Source organism: Anser anser (genome assembly GCF_964211835.1).
Source record: "Anser anser genome assembly, chromosome: 2".
NCBI classification, from domain to species: domain Eukaryota; kingdom Metazoa; phylum Chordata; class Aves; order Anseriformes; family Anatidae; genus Anser; species Anser anser.
Window position 1 is genome coordinate 135715010 of NC_139721.1, and position 20554 is coordinate 135735563.

Consider the following 20554-nt stretch of genomic DNA (forward strand, 5'->3'; position numbering starts at 1 on the left):
CTGAATTTGTACTATCAATAGCATTGCAAGTATTTTTTTACATATACATAGAGCCCTGTCTGAATATGGTAAGAATGGAATGTTAGAAATGAGATGGATTTCAAGTAACTTTATGTTGATATCAGCATCCACAGGTCTTCTTTTTTATGTTTGGTTTCCTTTTAAAACCACAGTCTAGACATTCTGAGATCTGCACTTAGTTCAGAGAATGACATTTTAACATAAAAGTCTACTTATTGATCAGCGATCTAGCAGGATACTAGGGCCAGGCATCCAAGGGTACATTTTTACATGCATATTGCTTTAGTTTTTAGTTTAAGACTGATGGTCAAATTTGAATTTAATTATTTACATAGATTGAACTGGCAAAGTATTAAATATTTTAGAATTAACACTGTATACTTCTTGTTTTGTCTCTAAACATTTAATTGTGGCATCTATGATAAATCCTTTCTATATTGATGATTGATTACACAAGTAGGGGAAGCAGGATTTGGTTCTGCAGCTGGCGTTTTAAAGGATAAAACCCAATTACGTGTCTGTGAGAAAGGTATGATTTTTTTAGAACTGTGGGTTTCATTCAATTTTCATTGTCCAAACACCATCCTAACAGTGTCAAGTGACTTTAATAAATCTATAGTTTTCTTAGATCTGATGTTTATTGTTAGTGAAGGACCACTGGAATACAAAGCAGATCCTAATTCTGGTTCATAGGTGTGTGCTGTGTAGATCTGCAAAAAGGTTAATCAGGCAGTTCTGTGATGAGTAGTTAGGAAAGACAGTCAGTCCCAGTGCTGGACAGCTAGCATTGAAAAAGGCTGCTACGCTTTTTCACTGTGTTTAAAAGTCACTTACATTAACAACCTAGGAAGCACAATCTTGCTAAAACGTGCCTTAAAGTAAATTAGATTAAATAGTCACTGTATGTTCCTACAACAATGCCAGCTAAACTGTCTCAGGCAACCCCCTGCCTTGGTAACATTTCCTCTTTGCAGGAAATTCCTTTCTTCTTCCCTAGTGAATCAGCTGAGCATTTTGCTGCAGTGCAGTTTCCTGTCCAGTATCCAGGGTCTACATAGCAGTGTCTGAATTTTTGCTTTTGTAAGAAATTGTGGAGTGGGGAAATGGGAGAGTTGTGCTTCCAGAAGCAAGAGGCTGATGATTAGCAGGTCAGTGATATACAGGGCTGATGAGGAGCAGAGGATTTTAGCTCCCAGAGCTGGGGCTAGTCAACCAAAGAGGCTCCCATAGGGCAGAGCTCTATGGGCTCTGTGGAGAGGCACATCCCAGTGGAGATGTGAAAGGAGGAGTGCGGTAGGTGCCTTCACCTAGCACAGGGCAAGGCCACAACTCACCTGTGTGCAAGCATAAGCTCTTATTTCAGCAGGATCTCTGTGGAATTCAGGATTTGACCAGGGAAAACCACTCATTGCCCGTGACCCCTAGTATGCTGCCTCTTCTGGGAAGCTGTGTCTCATATCTGACTCCAGATAAACTCCCAGCTCATGAGAGCCAGGACCCTTGAGCCATGGGAAGAGAAAGTGTCTGCCTTGGTGGTGCATCGTGTAGCTGCTTCTCCACCTGCAGAAGACCCTAAGCCCCTGTCTAGCCCCTGTCCAGCCCAGCAGAAATGCTCGGTGATCAGTCCATCCGCCCATCAAAGGCACTAGCGTACCTATGGTAAAGACTGGAGTCTTGATAAATTTGGAAATATATTTTTATATTTCTCTGCCTGGGCAGTATAGCCGCTCTAAGATAATATTAGTACAAGATGCTTTAGAGAGACACTCAGAGAGCTGTTGACAGAAAAACTAGCTAGCCTTGTACTGGGCTGTGCAGAAGCTTGAGCTAATATCTCATGTGCTAGGTTTGGTACAGGTGATAGCTGATGTCATTGATACTTTGGTACCTGCACAGGGCACTGCTGTTATGCTGCAAACGTGAATTTTGGTGAAGCTTTTATATATCAGGGAATATATTCCCCTCTAGCTCTGGTAAAATGTAGACAGTATTTGATCTGAAAAAGATACTTGTTAAAGAAAACAGGACAGTTTCTGGAACCCATATGATGTGAAAGATTTTCTGTACATATTTCCTAACAGCTGTGCTTTATAACATGCTGTATGCCCACCTTCCTGGCATGAGCGTGCTTTTCAGGTCTGTGTGCACACAGCAGGACATACAGAACAATCCTTATAAACAAATTTGAACTTTGTAGCCAGATTGATAGTGTGTTTGGAAGTGTCATCAGAAAGCTGTTCTTCTCTCCACATTGAGATCGGAGTTCTCAAACAAAAATCTCTTTTCATTTACTTAAGATCAGAAAAACTAAGTCAACCCTGAAGAGATTCTGGGGGCTATGACTAAAGAACTTGTGTGTTGGACCTGGTTTTACTACTTGTAGACAGGATGAGTGAGGTCTGAACCTCACTGCAGTTACTTTTGTCTTTCACCTGTGTCAGTGAAATGACAACATTTTGTTTTAATTAAATTGGAATAAATGGTTGTATACTTCGTGAAGGCTTCACATACATTATGAAACATACTCAGCTGCCTATCCCTCCAGCTGCACACCGCTCCTGTCTTGAAAATTACGTTTCATTTCATAATACAAGTATCTGGCTTTCTCTATGATGCAGAATGTTACAAAGTGAATAGATAATGCATGGGACTTAGTTCTGTTTTCCATTAAAATTTCTTCCCATATTCTATTTAGGGAGAAAAAGGAAATCAAGGTTTTCCTGGACCAAAGGGTTCAATAGGAATTGGTATTCCTGGACCAAAGGTAAATTTTAAGCTTGCAGTAGGAAAAAAAAAAGTGGTTCTTTTTTTTTTTTTTTTCTCCCTTTATTGGTTATTTGGTGTGATAAGTCTTTGAAGATAGTGGGCAAAGACATTGCTTTGTATAGCTGGCAAGGTAAGTACTTAGTACTTATTGTCAGCTTTGGAGTCTGAAAATCCCAGATGTCATGAAGGACCAGGCTCTGAAGTAATACCTGGAACGAGATCATACCTGTTAGCAGGAGAAGAATATTAGTTAAATTATGTATTCAATTATCTTCAGATATTTTTCAGGTATTACAAAACGTTCTTATATTTGCCAGGATTTGACAATTATATATATATATATATAAAACAGCACCCCAGTGTCAGTCTCTCAAAATGCTCGGTTTTGCTGTTTGCTATTAATAAAGCAGAGTTGTCACAGATGAAAAGGAATAGTTTAGTTCTGTAGGAATTTCATCTATGTATTTTCCACTGGATGTGCCAATTACCAAATCAATTTATATGTAAGAGAATACCAGCATCACCACAGCCAGTAGTTTGCATTTGCTGTCCCTTATGCTGACATTAACTTTGATGAGGTTAAGTACTGCACACAGACAAATAATGGAAAGAAATATTGTTTTATGTATATTATGATTTTGTGAAAATAGAACAGAAAGTGTCCTCCAAGAGCTTACCTAGGGTAGTCTGATTTCCTTTACACTATGGAGGAGCTATACACAATTTTCAGGTTTATACAAGTTCGAATAAGATCAGAATCAGACTCAGAGAGTCAAAAGAGTTCCACACAATTGATGGCAATCACCATGGCAAATGCTGTAACAGAGGAAATATCTATGTGATGCCATTCTCTGGTAGTAATGAGGCATAATATCAAAATGGACAGTACTCTAGTTAAAAGTCCCTAAAATTTAAAATTTCAAGTGAAATGTAAGGTGGTCAGTAACTTTCAGAGAGAAGTAAAGAACTGTCCTGCACAATCACCTTCTTGAAGAAATATCTCATTTAGATCCTGAATGTTTGGATGGTATATTTAATTCCTGCATTATCTGAAAACTGTTTCTCAAAATGAAGTAAAGTTGAACTTGGAAATCAAAAGGTCTAGTCACTTGTAGAAAAAAAGTGCAGAATTTGCTTCTAAATGTGAAACTGTGTTTTCCATTGTATGTAACAGTCCAGGCATATCTCTTGTTCTCATCTTTGCAAGTTTCCAGTATTTCATGGGGGTTCTGCACAAAGCTGGTCTGAATTTCAATACATTGGCAGATTGGAAGCAGTTAAGTCTCTCCATAGGTTTGCATTAGAATTCAAGAAAATCAAAGAAAAGTAAAAAATTATATAATCTCAGCATCAGCGTAAAGATGTCTTTACTTCTCACTCCTAAATTAAGGTAATTTTTCATAGAAATTTCTTGAAATGCTTATATCACCAGTGTTGCTTTCTCTAAGATGTTCTGCTTCATGCCTACACAATAAACCAGACACAGGACAAAACTCAGAAATTTAATCCTGAAGACCAGTTGAACCATAGCTCCAACTCTTACTACCACCAATGCTGGAACTGTGGATGTGTTTAATATGACTGTTTTCAATCAGGGAGACTATGGAGATAAAGGTGATCCAGGAAGCAAAGGTGCCAAAGGAGAGATGGGAGATCCAGGACCTCCAGGACCAAAAGTAAAATATATTTCACATTACTTAATTTTACACAATAGATATTAGACAAACTTGGATTGTGTTAACTATCTCACTCTACACATTTTCAGGGAATTTGGGGAAGAAAAGGTGAACCTGGTCTTTCGGTAAGTATACACATGAAGTAATTTAAAAGTTAGATTTTTTTTTTTTTGAAAAATACTCATAGTTTATGTGATATTAAATAAGGTGATCGGGGGTGTTGCATTGTCCACACTTTCATAAGTAAATAAATTAATAAATTTAAGCATTCTTAAAACTACAACAACAAACAACAAACAAAAACAAATTAATTAATACTCTTTTTCAGAGAGAAGAAGTTATCAGACTTATCAGTGAAATATGTGGTAAGCATTCGAGTTCGAAAAAAAATCGGAAAAAAATCTAAAAAAACACACTGAATTTATATTGCCTGAATTGATTAATCTTCTGCGTGCTTGTGTGTAAGAATACCATTTATGTGAAAAATGCTCACTATGTTTCCAGAGCAATAATGGAAGTAGTTTAGTCCAACTCTGTTTCTATTTCTCAGTACCAGTGACTATAAAATCTAAGTATTATATAAATTTATTAGTTGAGTTTTAACTGACTGTAAATCTGATATTTGACTTAAATTCGTTTTTATAATCAGAAGATGTTTTCTCATGAAATACCTGAAATTGTTATTCTTCTAGGTTGTGGTATCAGATGCAGAGTAACACCGCTGGAACTAGTATTTGTCATTGACAGTTCAGAAAGTGTTGGACCAGATAATTTCAATATTATCAAAGCTTTTATGAAAACAGTCATTGACAAGGTTTCAGCCAACCATGCTACAACCCGCATTGGGATTATCAATTTCAGCCATAGAGTGGAGTTGGTGTCTTCTCTGAAGCAATACACAACCAAAGAACACCTGAAATCTGCTGTTGATAAAATGCCCTACTTAGGAGAAGGCACATACACAGCTTCTGCCATCGAAGAAGCTATTAAGTTATTTCAGGCAGCACACCCAGCAGTGAGAAAAGTTGCTGTGGTAATAACGGATGGACAAGCAGACAGTCGTGACAAAGTACAACTGGATGTGGTGGTAAGGGAGGCCCACGCTACAAATATTGAGATATTTGTCATTGGGATTGTTCAAAAGACTGATCTCCACTACAAGGATTTTCTGAAAGAAATGCAACTCATTGCAACAGACCCTAATGAAGAACATGTTTACGAGATAGATGACTTCATGACACTTTCAGGTAAAAGAAACTATGTTTGTAAGAGAAAATCTGAAATAAGCAATTAACAGAGTTTGTCCTTTCCCATAGCAAGGCAAGACAGCCAGTACAGGCTCATTGAATGGCAGCTTATGTATGTCGTTTGGATGCAGCTCGTTTTTCAGTGCCCCTTGTTCTTTGGCCAAATGAAACCTTTGCCAAGCTCTTACCTCTTGCAGAAACAATAAAGCACAATGTACAGCAATTTTCACAGCAGAGGCCCTCTTTGGGGCACTTTTTACTGAGAGCCAGCACCAGCTTTCTCTCACGGTGCTTTTGTGCTGGGACACAGATTCCTCCCTGAAAGAGGTGCAGATTTCTTTCCACCTTGGTGCAATAGCTCTGTCTCTTTCTCTCTGTCTTTCCTATGGCTGTTGTACTCTGTTGGTGATTTGTCAGTCTTGCAGTCCCTTTACCATCTCTTGTTTTCTTCTGAAAGCCATAGGAAAAGCTATGCTTTCATCCTGATTCTAGGGAAGAGATGGTGGAGTAATACCAACAAGGAATCTGCTTTATTCTCCATTATTCATTTCAAACCAAGGCTTGAAAAATTATCTGGCCACAGCTGGAATCAGATCAGAACACACATGAAACCTGTAATGACCAATGGAAAAAAATGTACTTTGGTCTAGACTAACCACAGACTAACCCTATAAACTGTATTTATCCTGAGCATAAACTCGTTTTGCTATGCTGAGCCTGTGGATGGACTTAGGCCTGTATTTAAGGCTGATGCCTTAAAAAGTGAGAACAGAATCCAAGCTACACTTCTGGTCCCAGCTAGGATTAAAATTAGGGCTCTGGTTCTGGCTCCAGAATTCGACATAAAAGACATCCCAGTCGGTTTGTTTATTTATTTGTTTGTTTGTTTGTTTTGTGTGTGTGCGTAAGTAGAAAGTGTAATCCAGTTTTTCCTTCTTACAAATACTCTTTTTTTTTTTTTCATGCTGTTTTTTTCTGTAGACCAAGGAGTTATGACTTAGGCTTAAAAGGGGATTTTGGTACTTTTATCTGTTGTTTCTTAAAAGAACTAGAGGTTCTTAAAATGAAATAACTCTTACAGTGCATTACTTTATTACTTCTCATTTGAGTTTTGACATAACTTCAGAAGACAGTGTTTCACAAATCATTGTCATTGAAGATTTATGGTTAATACTGCATTAAAAGCTTGTGGAGAATCACTGTTTTTTCTTTATTAGCCTTAATACATTTCATTATTTTGTTAATCTTTTCAGCTCTTGAAAATAAACTCTTCACAAAAATTTGTGATAATATATCTGAAGTCTACACCAGAAAAGAAGATGTTCTATCTCCATCTCCAAGCCCAGAATCTGAAATACCCACTGAAGTTAGTCAGTTACCTAGAATGACAACTTCAGAGACTTATATGCCCCCTACAGAAGGAACTGGTTACCCAGTAAGTTATCAAATATTTATTTAAATTCATACACTATTTAATGCACCATTTACAAGTCTTCTAATATGTGAAGAATGCGTCATTTGGCTGTACCAAAAGATTTGAAGAAAAATTTTAAAGTTAGATTGAAATTATTTGTTTAGAACAGTTTGCAGAAGAGGGTAATACTGTTCCTTAGTTGCAAAAAATGCCAGCAGTCCTCACTTTTGTGTAGTTCTGATTCATCTTAAAAGTGATTTGGAAATCCTGCAGATATATTCCCTGTTTAGGAAGATAGTGTGTAAGGCATTTATTTATGTGAAAGTTGATTGTTGGTGCAATGTTTCTCATCATGGTCACATATTTTCAGCCCTTCAGTATTGTTTCGCTTTTCACATTGGACTGTAATTCTAGGATTCTAAAATTATGGCCCCATACTGAGTAATCACTAAAACAAGGTCTGAATCCACCTGCCATTATCGCTAAATAACATGTGTGAGAAAGACTATTACTTTCCTACTTAATTCTCTTATTTTTTTTCTTCTTAAGATAGAATTTTAAGTTACCAGATGTTTGATTCCTTTTGCAGCTTAGTCCACCACAGACCAGATATACTGAGGCACTGCCATCTGCTCAGGATCACACTGTGACCACTTCTGTTCATAGAGAATCAAAATTCCCCCCACTTTATGACGTAGTTGAATCCGGACCCCACAGTCCAGTTGCCAATCCTATGCTCAATGTAACCTTTGCTGAAGATCACCGCCTAACAGTGTTGCAACCACAGGTAGCATCAACTCAAAAAGGTAAGTAATACTTAACCTGACTGTTGGGTAGCAAGTCCGTAACAAAACCAACCAACCAACAAACCCTACCCAATGCAGTTACTGGAATCATAATTTTGTTTTTCTGGGTGCTCTGGCTGCAGATACCACACACACTGAGAGCCAGAGTTTCAAACCTAGATGACAACCTTGTGTATCATTGTGCTTACCTATTTAAATACCCATTTGAGTCCTGTATCTGAATTTAAGCAGTCTCATTCCAAACTGATCCTGTGTTTTTTTTAGACCTGTTCATGTACTTTGTTAATTGAAACAGAATTTGGCTACAAATTTGAGATGCAAATATATTCTGGGCACTACAAGAAAAAAAAAAAAAAGTAAAGGATACTCTAACTACAAAATGAACTCTTAGGATAATGTAACTTATCCCCAGAATCCAAGCTAACTTTTAATGATATACTTTCAGATCCAAGGTGCTTGGAACCTATGAAACCAGGGGATTGTCGAGACTACGTGGTAAAATGGTATTATGACAAAAATGGCAATTCTTGTGGCCGGTTCTGGTACGGAGGTTGTAATGGTAACAACAATAGATTTGAAACAGATGAAGAATGCCGAGAAACCTGCATTGATGAATAAGTAAGTTGTCTTCACTAGGTCCTCCTACAAGCACCTCTTTTCCAGGCTAAAAAGATATAGTCTCCCATACTATGTGATACATACATATCATATTTTATACCTTTAATCAATCCTGATGATTTTTTGAGATGGTGGGAGCAAAAGTGCACATTGCAGTCATGGATTAATACAGTGACACAGTGAGGTTTTCTACTTTGCTCTTTATTCCTTATCGTACAGTTTCTAACGTTGTATTTGATTTTTGACCATTACGGAGAATGGAGGTGATGTTTTTATAGATCGTAATTCCAACATCTCATTTATAGGATAAGTTGAAAACCCATCACATTGTATGTGAATTTAAGAACATTTTTCTCATGTGTATTACTTCACATTCATCAGCATTGACAGCATTTTCACAAAATTTGTCACCTCACTTTTTACTGTCTTCTCTAGATCACTTATGACCATATTGAGTAGGACAGGCCACAGCATTCGTCCTCCAGTGACTTCTTTCCTCTGGCAATTTATTCCCTTTCCTTTGTTTTCTTCTTCTCATCACTGATTTATAATTTAGAAGACTTTACCTCTTAATCCAATAAAACTTTCCTTTGGTGAGGGACCTTATTTTTGGAAATCTGAGCAGACTGTATTAACTGCCTTAGGTGCATGTGCTCAGTGAGTGAGGCATGGCCTTCAGAGAGTTTCGTTATCAGTAGTGCATAACTTCCTTTACGAAAGCCATATAGCTCCTCCCTAGTAAATTTTACTGAATTCTATATCTCCTCTTTCAGTGCAGGAAAATTCTATTGAACTACAGCATATTTTTTTCTGAATGTTTCAAGAAAATTAATCAATTCCTTATTTCTTCTAGAAATGACTGCCATTTGGAGTTTTTAAAGCTGGGAGTTCACGTGTATTGAGGATGAAATGGCTGAGAAGAATCCAAAACCTGCGTGAACATGAATATATTACTGCCACTCTCCACTGCTCTTCCCATTATGGTATTCACATTAACTAGATTCCTGTATAGCATGTTATCTACAATACCATAGGAATAACTTTATTACACACACACACACACAGAAGAACACAACTTTTCCCTCCACATTTATATTAATTTGGTAATACTACATGTGGCAAGGATTAAAATTTATTTTAGGATTAAAGTATCAAAAATGTTTACACTCAGCATTTAATGACAGAGGTCTCTTGTTCTCTTGGAAGAATAAAATGTGCTCTCATTTTAAACAAGAGTAAGTGGCTCCTGAAATTAGTGCTCTTATTACAGCATTTAGTGCCATAAATTAAGATAAATTACAGTACCTCATTTGAATGTAAATTCCACAGCTATAAGTAATTCGAATTTTTGTTGCTGTTGTTTACCCCATTAAAGCACATTTGGATTAACACCAGTACAATCTTTTCACTTGTCAGGGTAGGACTTTCATTGGGAATTACATAAAACCCAGGATTCTTCATGTCCTTTGTATCAAGTCTGCACATTTCATTTCTCAGGGCCTCTGTGTTAAACAAAAAAAAAAAAAAAAAATTTTACACTTTAATATATGCTGTTAAGTTTTTAATATATGCTATTAAGAAAAGCACTGAAAGATGTATATAAATATTTGCTAATATCCTTTCTACTTTTAACCATAACCCTAATAACCCTATTATTAAAACTGAAAAATATCATCATGTGATTAAAATAGAAAGCAACATCTGATAAAGTCTGACATTCGTACTCTTTTGCAGACAGAAGAAAAAAACCAAACACCAACAAACCTTAGTATCTACATAGGCATTCTGGACAGTTCTTGATATGTTTAAACAATGCTTGTACAACTGCTACCCCTCCCCAGGTAACCAAAAGATGGCATATGCCATGCAAAATGAACTTGTTTACAGCAGGTAGGATACAAACATTATTCCAGGGAAGGAAGTGCATGAAGTATAGTTTAAAATTTTACAGCTTTTTTTTTCCCAAAAATCTGGCTTTGTTAGTTTCAAATTAGAAAATAAAAAAGTGACAGCAGCCCAAAACAAGAAATCCTGCTATTTTTATACTCAGAACTAATATAATGATCACTCCAAAAATAAAACAAAACAAAACAAGCAAACAACAACAACAACAAACAGCCCTGAGGGCACAATTAATTTTGGTTTGCCAAGGAACAACACAACACAAGGACAGGACCTTGAAAATGAAGGGATTCAGTGGCGTAGAACAAAAGCTGAACAAAAAACTGTTGAAATCAAGAATTATTTTCCTTTCACAGAAAGAAATCTGAACTAAAATTTGACACAACTTTAAATAAATCTGTTTCGGGTTGCTTTTTTTTTTTGCTTTTTTTTTTAACATCAGAAGAATAAATAACTTCAAAGTATGTTATAAATGATATGGATCTTCTCTTGTGATAAATAATACCAGCTACATATAGAGCTGAAAATAACCAGTGGGTCAAATAAAAGGTTTCAAGCAAATAAACTGCCTACTCGTGGTGCAAAAAGATCCTGGGAAGAATCAAGCTACTGCTCAGTAAAAAAGCCCATGCTATCATACAGAAATATCTATGCACTGGAGACCTTTAATAGTGAACAGATGTGCAAATATAGTCAGCAAGAGAGGAATAAACACAAAGTCTAGTGGAACAGAAGAGCAAGAGGAATAGATCACAGTATTGTTTTCAGATTTGCTGGAAATGGTAGATTCAAAACTTAAAAAATACTAAAACGTAACATTAATATACTGTTGAACTTTGAAGATGTATTGAGAGACTTTTTTTCTAGGCTATGTCTCAAATCCAGTATTTGGCATTCATTTCAGTTAGATCACGAAGACAATGTAAGAAATCCTAAAACAAAGAGGCACTGACAATCTTTTTAAGAACAAGATTAGCACAGAATATGACTCCCATGAGAAAAAAAAAAACGTCATCTGAAGGGAAAAAAAAAAAAACATCTCCCCATCCCAAAAGGACCCTCACCCCAAAGTAGCCTGGAGTCAGGAAGTCAGTGTAATATCCTACACTTCATCAGGAATAACTTGTTGTATTGATATAGGCAAGCAAGTTATTGAAGTTGGAGACGGAGATAGATTTAGATAACCAGAGAGATAGATTGGTCTCTATATATGTATATATAGGGATTGAGATATGTTACCAGATGAGTATACAGAGAAAAGAACTTCCCATCCAGAAAAGATGAAAATTTTGTGTAGTTAAATTCTTCTGTAGCTTACCATGTGGATGGCAGTAAAATCTGAGTGCAACAGGTGTCAAGACCCATTTCATTTCACACCTCCCAGAAATATTTTAGGATTAGCTGCTCCTGGAAACCCACAGTGGCAGTGTCCACTGGAATTTATAGAATCACACTGTGATTAAGGTAGGAAAAGACCTTCAAGATTGTCTGGTCCAACCATCCCCCTACCACCATTGTCACCCACTAAACCATGTCCCTAAGCACCACGTCCAACCTTTCCTTGAACACCCCCAGGGACGGCGACTCCACCACCTCCCTGGGCAACCCGTCCCAATGCCCGACTGCTCTGGCATTCTTCTGCTGAGAAGAAATGTCTTCTTATTTCCAACCTAAACCTCCCCTGGTGCAACTGGAGGCCATTCCCTCTAGTCCTATCAGTAGTTACCTGTGAGAAGAGGCCGACCCCCAGCTCCCCACACCTTCCTTTTGAGGTAGCTGTAGAGATCAATGAGGTCTCCCCTGAGCCTCCTCTTCTCCAGACTAAACAACCCCAGTTCCCTCAGCCGCCCCTCACAGGACTTGTGTTCCAGGCCCTTCACCAGCTTTGTAGCCCTTCTCTGGACACGTTCCAGGGCCTCGATGTCCTTCTTGTAGTGAGGGGCCCAAAGCCGAACACAGTACTCGAGATGCAGCCTCACCAGAGCTGAGTACAGGGGCACGATCACCTCCCTGGTCCTGCTGGCTGCACTGCTTCCTGGTACAAACCAGGATGCTGTTGGCCTTCTTGGCCACCTGGGCACACTGCCGGCTCATGTTCAGGTGAACATCAACCAGCACCCCCAGATCCTTTTCCTCTGCACAGCTTTCCAGCCACTCTTCCCCAAGCCTGTAGCACTGCATGGGGTTGTTGTGACCAAAGTGCAGGACAAGGCACTTGGTTTTCATAGAATCATAGAATGGCTCGGGTTGGAAGGGACCTCAAAGATCATTTTTTCCAACCCCTTGCCATGTGAAGGGATACCGCTCACTAGATCAAGTTGCCCAGGGCCTCATCCAACTCGGCCTTGAACACCTCCAGGGATGGGGCATCCACAACCTCTCTGGGCAACCTGTGCCAGTGCCTCACCACCCTGCGTGAAGGACTTCCTCCTAACCTCTAACCTAAATCTCTCCTCTTTTGGTTTAAAACCATTCCCCCTTGTCTAGTCATTATCTGATTGAGCAAAGAGTCACTCTCTGTCTTTCTTATAAGCCCCCCTTAAGTACTGAAAAGCCACAATGAGGCTATTGTTGAACACAATGAAGTTTTGTTGAACTTCATCCCATTAGCCTCAGCTCAGCTGAAAAACTCCGTGCTTAAATACTGATAGTGATAACTGGACCTCCTGTTGTGTGGTCCAAGACTATCCAAAAATGAGCAAGAAGCTGTCTCATCATTATTTGGACAAAGACCATATTTGTCCTCTTTTAACAGGAGGATATTTTTAGGGTGGTTTTTGTTTGTTTGTTTAAATGCAGTAAGCTGTCACTGCTTACTAGGAAAAAAATAAAAATAAAAAATAAAAAAACACCACATAATTTTTCAGATGAAGCCCCTCCCCAACCATTAATTCCTTCAAGCCACTAAAGAGAGTCCCCATGGCTCCACTGAACTTCACCCAGCAGACTTTTTCTCCATGTCACACCCCAGAACTATGCACACTGAGGAGCGATGATCTCAAAGAAGGATTGTTTCTTCCTCTGCAAGCCATGACTTCTGAGGTAAAAAAGCAGAAACAAAGGTTATAAATTAAAAAAAAAAAAAAAAAAAAAAAGTATGCTGCTTAAATCAGATTATCCTGAAATAAATGTCCTTTACCCGCCTCTTCACCCAGCTGCACATCCTCCAGGTTGTTTGGGGTCAATAAACCAGGAGAGGGCACTCTTTGCCAAATGCCCGCTGATTATTCCCGAGTTGTAGAAAACTCTAGAACATCATTACTAATTGAAAGCATTACTTTTTCCATTGGGAAACAAACAAAAAGTTTATTAACATTACAGGTAAATTTTAAAGCGAGAAGAGCTTAATCATGAAATCCTTAAATCTTGTTAAAGACCATGCCCAATGCTATAAGCCCTAACAGCTAAAAATGGTTGAGAATAACACTTTTTTTTTCCCCCCTGTATAACTGATCATTATAATCTGAATTCTATTTCTGACATCTGAGCTTGTAACCATGGAAAAAGGCTCAGAAAAGAAAATTCATTAAAAAGAAAATAGCACCCTATCTACTCATAGTAGACCAGCAGCAGCTTTTTACTCTGAGCAACTCTGCAATTCTCTTGCTAACCACCATCAAATTGAATTCGTCTCTGCCTTAGTCCAGTTTAGTTGCTGCCTGTCCCCAGGGCCCATTCAAAGTGGTTAATAACCTTGTCTGTTCAACGAGTGCCCTGCTGCACTCCTTAGTTTCTCCCACATCTTCAAATTTCCTCTGTGCTACTCTAAATTGACCGAAGATATGCAGCGTTCCCTGGACTGCAGTTTCGAACATCCCCAGGAAAATGATTACCACGTTTCCTCGTTTGGAAGTGGCTGTAAAAGAAGCCCCAAGCACCCACTTTTTGGTGTTTTTTCCTTTGTTTCTGGCAGGAAGCTTTTATGGACAGTATAGATTTAGGGCAGCATTCCTGCACTTTTCCTCCTTTCCTTCATCTTTCTTAGCTGTCTTGGTGCCAGCTGTACAAGCAGCACACCCTCCTCAAAGCTTACAAAGGCGTGCAGCTCACAGCACACAGTTCATAGCAACTTCCCTCAGTTAACAAGCACAACCACGCTCAGAAAAGTCGCTCATGGCTCCATTTAGTAAACACATCCTAAAACTGCATTGACTGTTTTTTCAGTTCTGCATACAAAATATAACCAGCTCCTTTTTTATAGACTGCCCCAAACCATCGCGGTTGTGGCAGAATTATAATTTTCCCTTCTGTCCCTCGACTAACCTGTCTGCACAGGGAGCTGTAATTAGGTTTAGCACTGACAGGCACACGGACTAAAAATGAACACATGAACATGGTTCTTTTCAACAAAGCACATGCTAAAATAAAGATCACGAGGACCTCACTATCTTCTCAGAAACTTCTGCCCCAAAAAAGTAAAAATAGTAAGAGCTATGGACTAAATTTAGTTTGTTGTTTCTTGCATTACCTGCTGCTGTTTGCTTTCATAGGATGATTCCTTGGACACTGTGTGTAGCCATTTGCAGAAGAATAGGCAATTATATATATATATAAAGGTAAAATGATCAGACCTAGATTTTCCTTTACTTGATATATTTGGATGGCAAATTATAAACAGAGCTACCAGCAAAGTGCTGGAAAACTTGGTCCATCACTTGATACAATTATTTGCTAAGCATTTCCATCACTAACATGGAACCACCTAGAACAGTCAAAAGTCTTGAAACCATAGAAACAACAAAAAATTAGATTATCTGGTTCAGTTTATGTTCAGATATGCTTTTCATGTGCAAATCAAAGGAGGAAGGAGCATTGGGAGAAGCGAGCGTTGCACGAGCAGCAGCACGCAATGATTTGCAATGATCAATCTCTGATTTCCTTTTTTAATACAAAGCATAGAGAAGTGACATGACGAGACGCACGTCAGTCTTAAAAGAAGGCTTTCTATTTAATTATTTATTAACATCTCTAAAGCAACATGGATAAAGCAGACAGGTGATCTGGCCAAAAAAAAGCTAAACAGAAAATTTGTCTTTTAATTCTTATAGAGAACAGCAAAGGAATAAAAAATGGCATCTACAATAGGAAGATATAATACATGCTTGCTTTAAGCTCCTGAAAAGGCCATTAGCCTATAGCTACACAATGAATTCTCAGAAAAAACTACCTTTAAAAAATGTGTGTTCGCAGAGAAGTAATGAGTGCTGGGAAATAGTTTCAGTTTGAAAAAAAAAATGCTTAGATAATAAACATAAACCCAACAAGTCAAATCACTCAGAATAACCCCAAAATTTGTCAAAGACCCAATCTGTATTCTTGAGCAAGAATCATTTCATTGAGTTCCATAATCATGTGTAGCTGTTATCATTTATAGATCATAGCATTTTTTCATAAGGTTTAAATAGAGGAATAAAATTTGTCCCCAAATGATCAAGAGGTGACTCTGAGATTAAACAGCAAAAACCCTGAAGAAATATAAATTATATTAATGATACTAGGTTATTACTTGAGGTAGCCTTAAATATAAATGCCTTAAATATAAATGTATTATTTATAAATAATAAACTTCCAGGAGTTTTATCATTCTTTTAGGAGGGAGGGAATCAGGTCTAAGCTTCATGGATACATGAAACTGAAATTTTGAGCCAAATTCTGTTTAAACCTGGTTTGTGGTTTTTGTTTGTTTGTGTTGTTGTTATTGTCGTTGTTGTTTTTTCTTCCTAACAAGGAATATGTAGAAATTCAGCCAAATGGGTAAGGCATTAAAATGTGATCCATAAAGACTTTCTTTTTGGCTTCCTAACAGCATGCAATGCCTATTTTAGAGCAATTTCTAAGAATAAAGGAAGAACACTGACCCATTGTCTCACAGTCTCTGCTTTCAGCAACTGTAACCTTCCTATGTGTGGACAGGGAGAGGGAGAAGGGCCACGTTTACGTTTTATTGGCATGGCCAAAGGGATTTCTCCAGCATCTGGCATATTTGACCCTGGGACACAAACGAAACCATCTGTTAGTGTAAAAATAACAGGAGATGCGAGTTTTGACAAGAATAAATAGGTGAGTAAACCCGCAGGAAGAGTTTTGGAATAGCTTTAAAATTGCTGCAAACACAGCTAATAATCTCTCATCCAAATCTCAGCGAAGGGGAGGAAAAGCTGCTTTTCCATTAGCTTTATTGCCCCTGGGCTCTGGCTCACAGGCAGAATGAAAACCATTTGCACACAAGAACAACTTTTAAATTATCCAGCAAAAGTTCCCTTAAGTAAGTTAAAGCTCACTTTGGTAACTCAGGGTAACACGAAGTAGGAGGCTGTACTGGTTCCCAACCTGAGCATTACAGAATCTGTCGCATCAGGGAAAAGAAGTCCCAGCATCTTAAGTGATGCAGCCCGGGGCCCCAACAACCACAGCTTTATCCTACAGTGCCACCAGGAGGAAAACAACAAAATGCCTCCATAAAGCGATCACAGCAACATCTCAAGAGGTTTTTGCAAATCAGATTGGAGTAACAACTCCCAGAACAACTGGCTCAGCAGCAGTAGCTGGTTGAGGATTTCTAATTCGCCTCCTAATTTATCCCATAAAATTACAGTCACTTCTCACCACTGTGGCTACTTCATACTCCTCAATCTAATTTATAGCTTTACAAATTTATAAATTGTCTTATGACTGATGTTTAAACTGGATATCGTGTAGGTAGGAGGCGAAGCCAGCTACTGAACACTGCAGGGACAAATGTTCTCTTTTGGTATTGGTATTTACGCTGAAGCAGGAAGCAGCTATAAAAAGGGTGTTTAAGCACCGTACCGTGGTTATAAAGCCAAGGAGCAACACTTCCCATAATCACACAATGAAAGAGAGAGAAATGATTAACTGCAGATATTAATTTCTCCTTGCACCACCCGGCTTTGTCTGTGACCATGCCATGACCAGTAGTGCTGCATCTAGCACATTTCTGGCAATTAAGGTCAAGCCGAGGAGCACCTTCTGGAAACCCAAGCACCAGGGAAACCTGGGCTCAGCAAAACAGCAGCAGCAGTGAATGAGAGTCCCCGGTCCCAGGCTACCTCCGGCACAAAGCTGGGTGGAGAACCTGCCGTGCAGGAAATGAAGCCATTGTACAGGAGCAGCTTTTCGCTGTGCTGCGTTACTCACCGGGGTGGTCCAAGGCTAAGGGCTCAGGAGCCCTTAAGGAGCTCAGGAGCTTAAGGAGCTCAGGAAGAAGTGTGCAGAGAGGTGATGGAGGACAACAGCAGGATTAAAGATTTTGATCTCTGCTTTTGGATTGCACGTCGGTGTGCCAAGCATGACCCCTTCCTGGATACAACCTGGGACAGAATCTCCACACCAGGAATGTCCTTTCATTAAATTCCTCCCCCATCCTTTTTTACTTTTATGCATCTTACACTGTTTTTTTTGTACCTTCTTTTTCTGTAATGAGATCCCTTTTCTGCTTTCAATGGAGCACTGGCTATTAATCAAGCAGCAGCAATGGGAGGGGGCAGCGTTAACATCAGATCTAGAAGTTATTTGTGGTATAAAAATCAGCCCAACCATCGTATCAGGATCATTCTTGCCCGTAGGTGCATGTGGAGCTTTCGCTGTCCCCTTACATGGCAGCAGCATATCGTGGTCTCCATCCCCACCTGTTCTCAGGTGCTCCCCTCACAACAGGTTACCCCATGGTGTGGCAAGCCCTAGTTTGGACATTTTCCTCCGTGGGTCTTTGAGTAAAGTGTTTGGATACTGCCTGTGTTTCTTTAACTGTGCTTTCTTTAACCAGTTTGCTTGGTCCCTCTAACAAGGAACAGATGTATTTCTGAAACAGTAATGACATGCTAAATATCAGCTTGATGGCTGAGCCGAACATCAAGGGAATGCGTTTTCTACCTTGTTGCATTTGTTTCCTGCTCTTTATGTACTCACTTTTTAAGAATTACAAAAAGTAATTCTTAAAGTTCGGCACAGGTGCTGCAGGTAGCAAGCCTGTGTGAAGACACTTCATTGTGTCCATGCATGAAAAAAATGGCTTGGATTATGTTCTCACCTTGCCCATAATTGTTTTTATGGGGATTTTAATAGCAGCTGCCTGCTGATTATCAGGTATTAGCAGCCTTTGTTACACAAAGGACCTGTGTCATTACCAGGGTTAACCTGTTAGCTCTGTATACCAAGGAAATGTGATCTCAGTTCAACAGTCAATACGCACAATTACTGAACAGGAACACAGAGAAAGGATCTTAAACCCGTAAAAGTAACTGTGTGTTAACCAGGATACAACACCGAAAGGAGGAAGGCAAACAACTTACAGTTAGTCACTTACATTACACTTTAAATGTCACAAACGACACGGAAGGGAAGGGAACAGTCCCCTCCCCACCTGATGGAAATAATACACATGAACTTTGAGACAAAACAGCCATCTAACTACCCTTCTGTGAAATGGGTCATAAAAGCCAGATTTCATGTAGTGTTAGTCAAAAAGATGTACAGAACTCCTGCCTTGGTATCTCCTTTCCTCTGGAAGGAAAGGGGGTAAGTGAAAAGCAGGATGGGAACACAGGAATGATGAGGTGGCCAGGACGCAGCCCACCTGAGGTCCAGCAGGGTTTCTGCAGGCTGTGGAAGGAGCTGACTACAAAGCTGGGACCAGCAGGACCCAGAGGAGTTCAGGGGAAAACATGCAGCTGCCAAAACATGTCCCCGCAAAGCTGACAAAACATTTTAGGGTTATAGGAGATAACTCAGGTAGGAAGAGACCACAGAAGTCATCTGGTCCGTCCAGAAGTCCCACTCAAACGAGTCAGCTGCACGCATGAACCAGGTTATTCAAGCCTCTACACTCCAGCAGACAGGCAAATACCCCATAAAAGTGAGCCTCATCCCCCAAAACCTGACCATCTTGAACAGCTCAAAGCTCTTCAGGAGAGTCAGGGCATTTTGGGTGGAAAAGCCTGGGCTGTTATTAAATAGAGAATGTGCTGCCAGACAGCAGGGAGTACAAGGCTTTCCAGCCATACATGGAAACCCCATCATTAAGGCGTTCCCCTGAGGAAATGCTCCAACTGAAACAGATGTGGGAATTCAGAGACCCAGGCAGTCAGGCATAATACGAAAAGTACAAAATCAAAAGTTTCTGTCCTCTCTTCAGTCCTGTTAGAATCTCTCTGCTGCTACTACTGACTGATATATTAGCACGGGACATCCACTTTACTTGTACTAGGGTTTTCTTTCCTCATGCCCATCTTGGAGATGATACCTTTACAGTACACAATTACACATTTAGAAATAAAAATGCTAGGTGGTCCAGCTGAAAGCATGTAATTAACTTTTGCGTAACTGCAAAATCCCACAGGAGTAGCCAACGTTTTTGGTTCATTTACGTGTTGCAAGATCTTTCTCACTCTCTTGGGACCAGACTTAGCACACGAACATATTTAGCTAAAAGCACCACACCTTCTTTTTTTCCCCATGCTGCTAAACATTTGTAACAGTTTCCTTATTTTACAATGATGTCAGGAGTAAAATTCCTAGGTGCTATGAGAGTAGCTCATGCCCTCTCCGATTTTTTAAGACTGATGAGCGTCTTATGGACTCACACTGAGCATCCAGCACGACTGCTTGCCACCAGTACACATGGATCTTCTAAAAAGCATTGCTGAAAATACAAATGAAATCCAGACCCAGACTCCCTGGAAAAACATTCAGCAATAACCATAGTGAAAATCTTTACCAGAGGACTGATCAGTATGGCAAAGACCAGCACAAACCAGAAAGCCACCAGTTTTTCAGTCGTCATTGCTGAAAGCTCTTCGAACAAGCACTGGCCAAACTGTGGACTGGCATAACTGCGTTTACAACAGGGTTTTTCTGAAGATGAAATGAGAAAAGCTCTGCCAGTTTTTCAGCACAATCTCCTGGAGAAAGTACTCCTAATTGTACAATGCACTAATAAGACTGAAATGCTATCTTGGTAATGATGGCTTTAAAACACGAAGGTACAGCTGATTCATGAGCCTTTCTCCCACTGGAATTGGCTTGAATTTGTGAACATTCATATCTAAGTATGGTACGGCAACTTCTACATTTAAAGACTGTGAA

The 20554-nt window shown here is 39.2% G+C and overlaps 1 protein-coding gene and 1 long non-coding RNA gene across 3 annotated transcripts in view; one reads left to right on the forward strand and one right to left on the reverse strand.

Moving 5' to 3' along the window:
• COL28A1 (collagen type XXVIII alpha 1 chain) overlaps window positions 1-11015 on the forward strand; it is a 64960-nt gene extending 53945 nt beyond the window's left edge. For both annotated transcript variants that reach the window (XM_083826912.1, XM_083826911.1), the window contains 9 exons: window positions 2717-2785; window positions 4383-4463; window positions 4553-4588; window positions 4792-4828; window positions 5156-5710; window positions 6964-7145; window positions 7714-7930; window positions 8376-8548; window positions 9402-11015. In XM_083826912.1, coding sequence (XP_083683038.1) covers window positions 2717-2785; window positions 4383-4463; window positions 4553-4588; window positions 4792-4828; window positions 5156-5710; window positions 6964-7145; window positions 7714-7930; window positions 8376-8548 — 1350 coding nt within the window. In that variant the 3' untranslated portion in view covers window positions 9402-11015. The remainder of the gene's footprint in view (window positions 1-2716; window positions 2786-4382; window positions 4464-4552; window positions 4589-4791; window positions 4829-5155; window positions 5711-6963; window positions 7146-7713; window positions 7931-8375; window positions 8549-9401) is intronic.
• Window positions 9577-20554, reverse strand: LOC310895480. Its single transcript, XR_014580728.1, has 2 exons — window positions 16309-20554; window positions 9577-10050 (listed from the first exon to the last, which is right to left on the reverse strand). It is a non-coding gene; the product is annotated as an uncharacterized lncRNA (long non-coding RNA).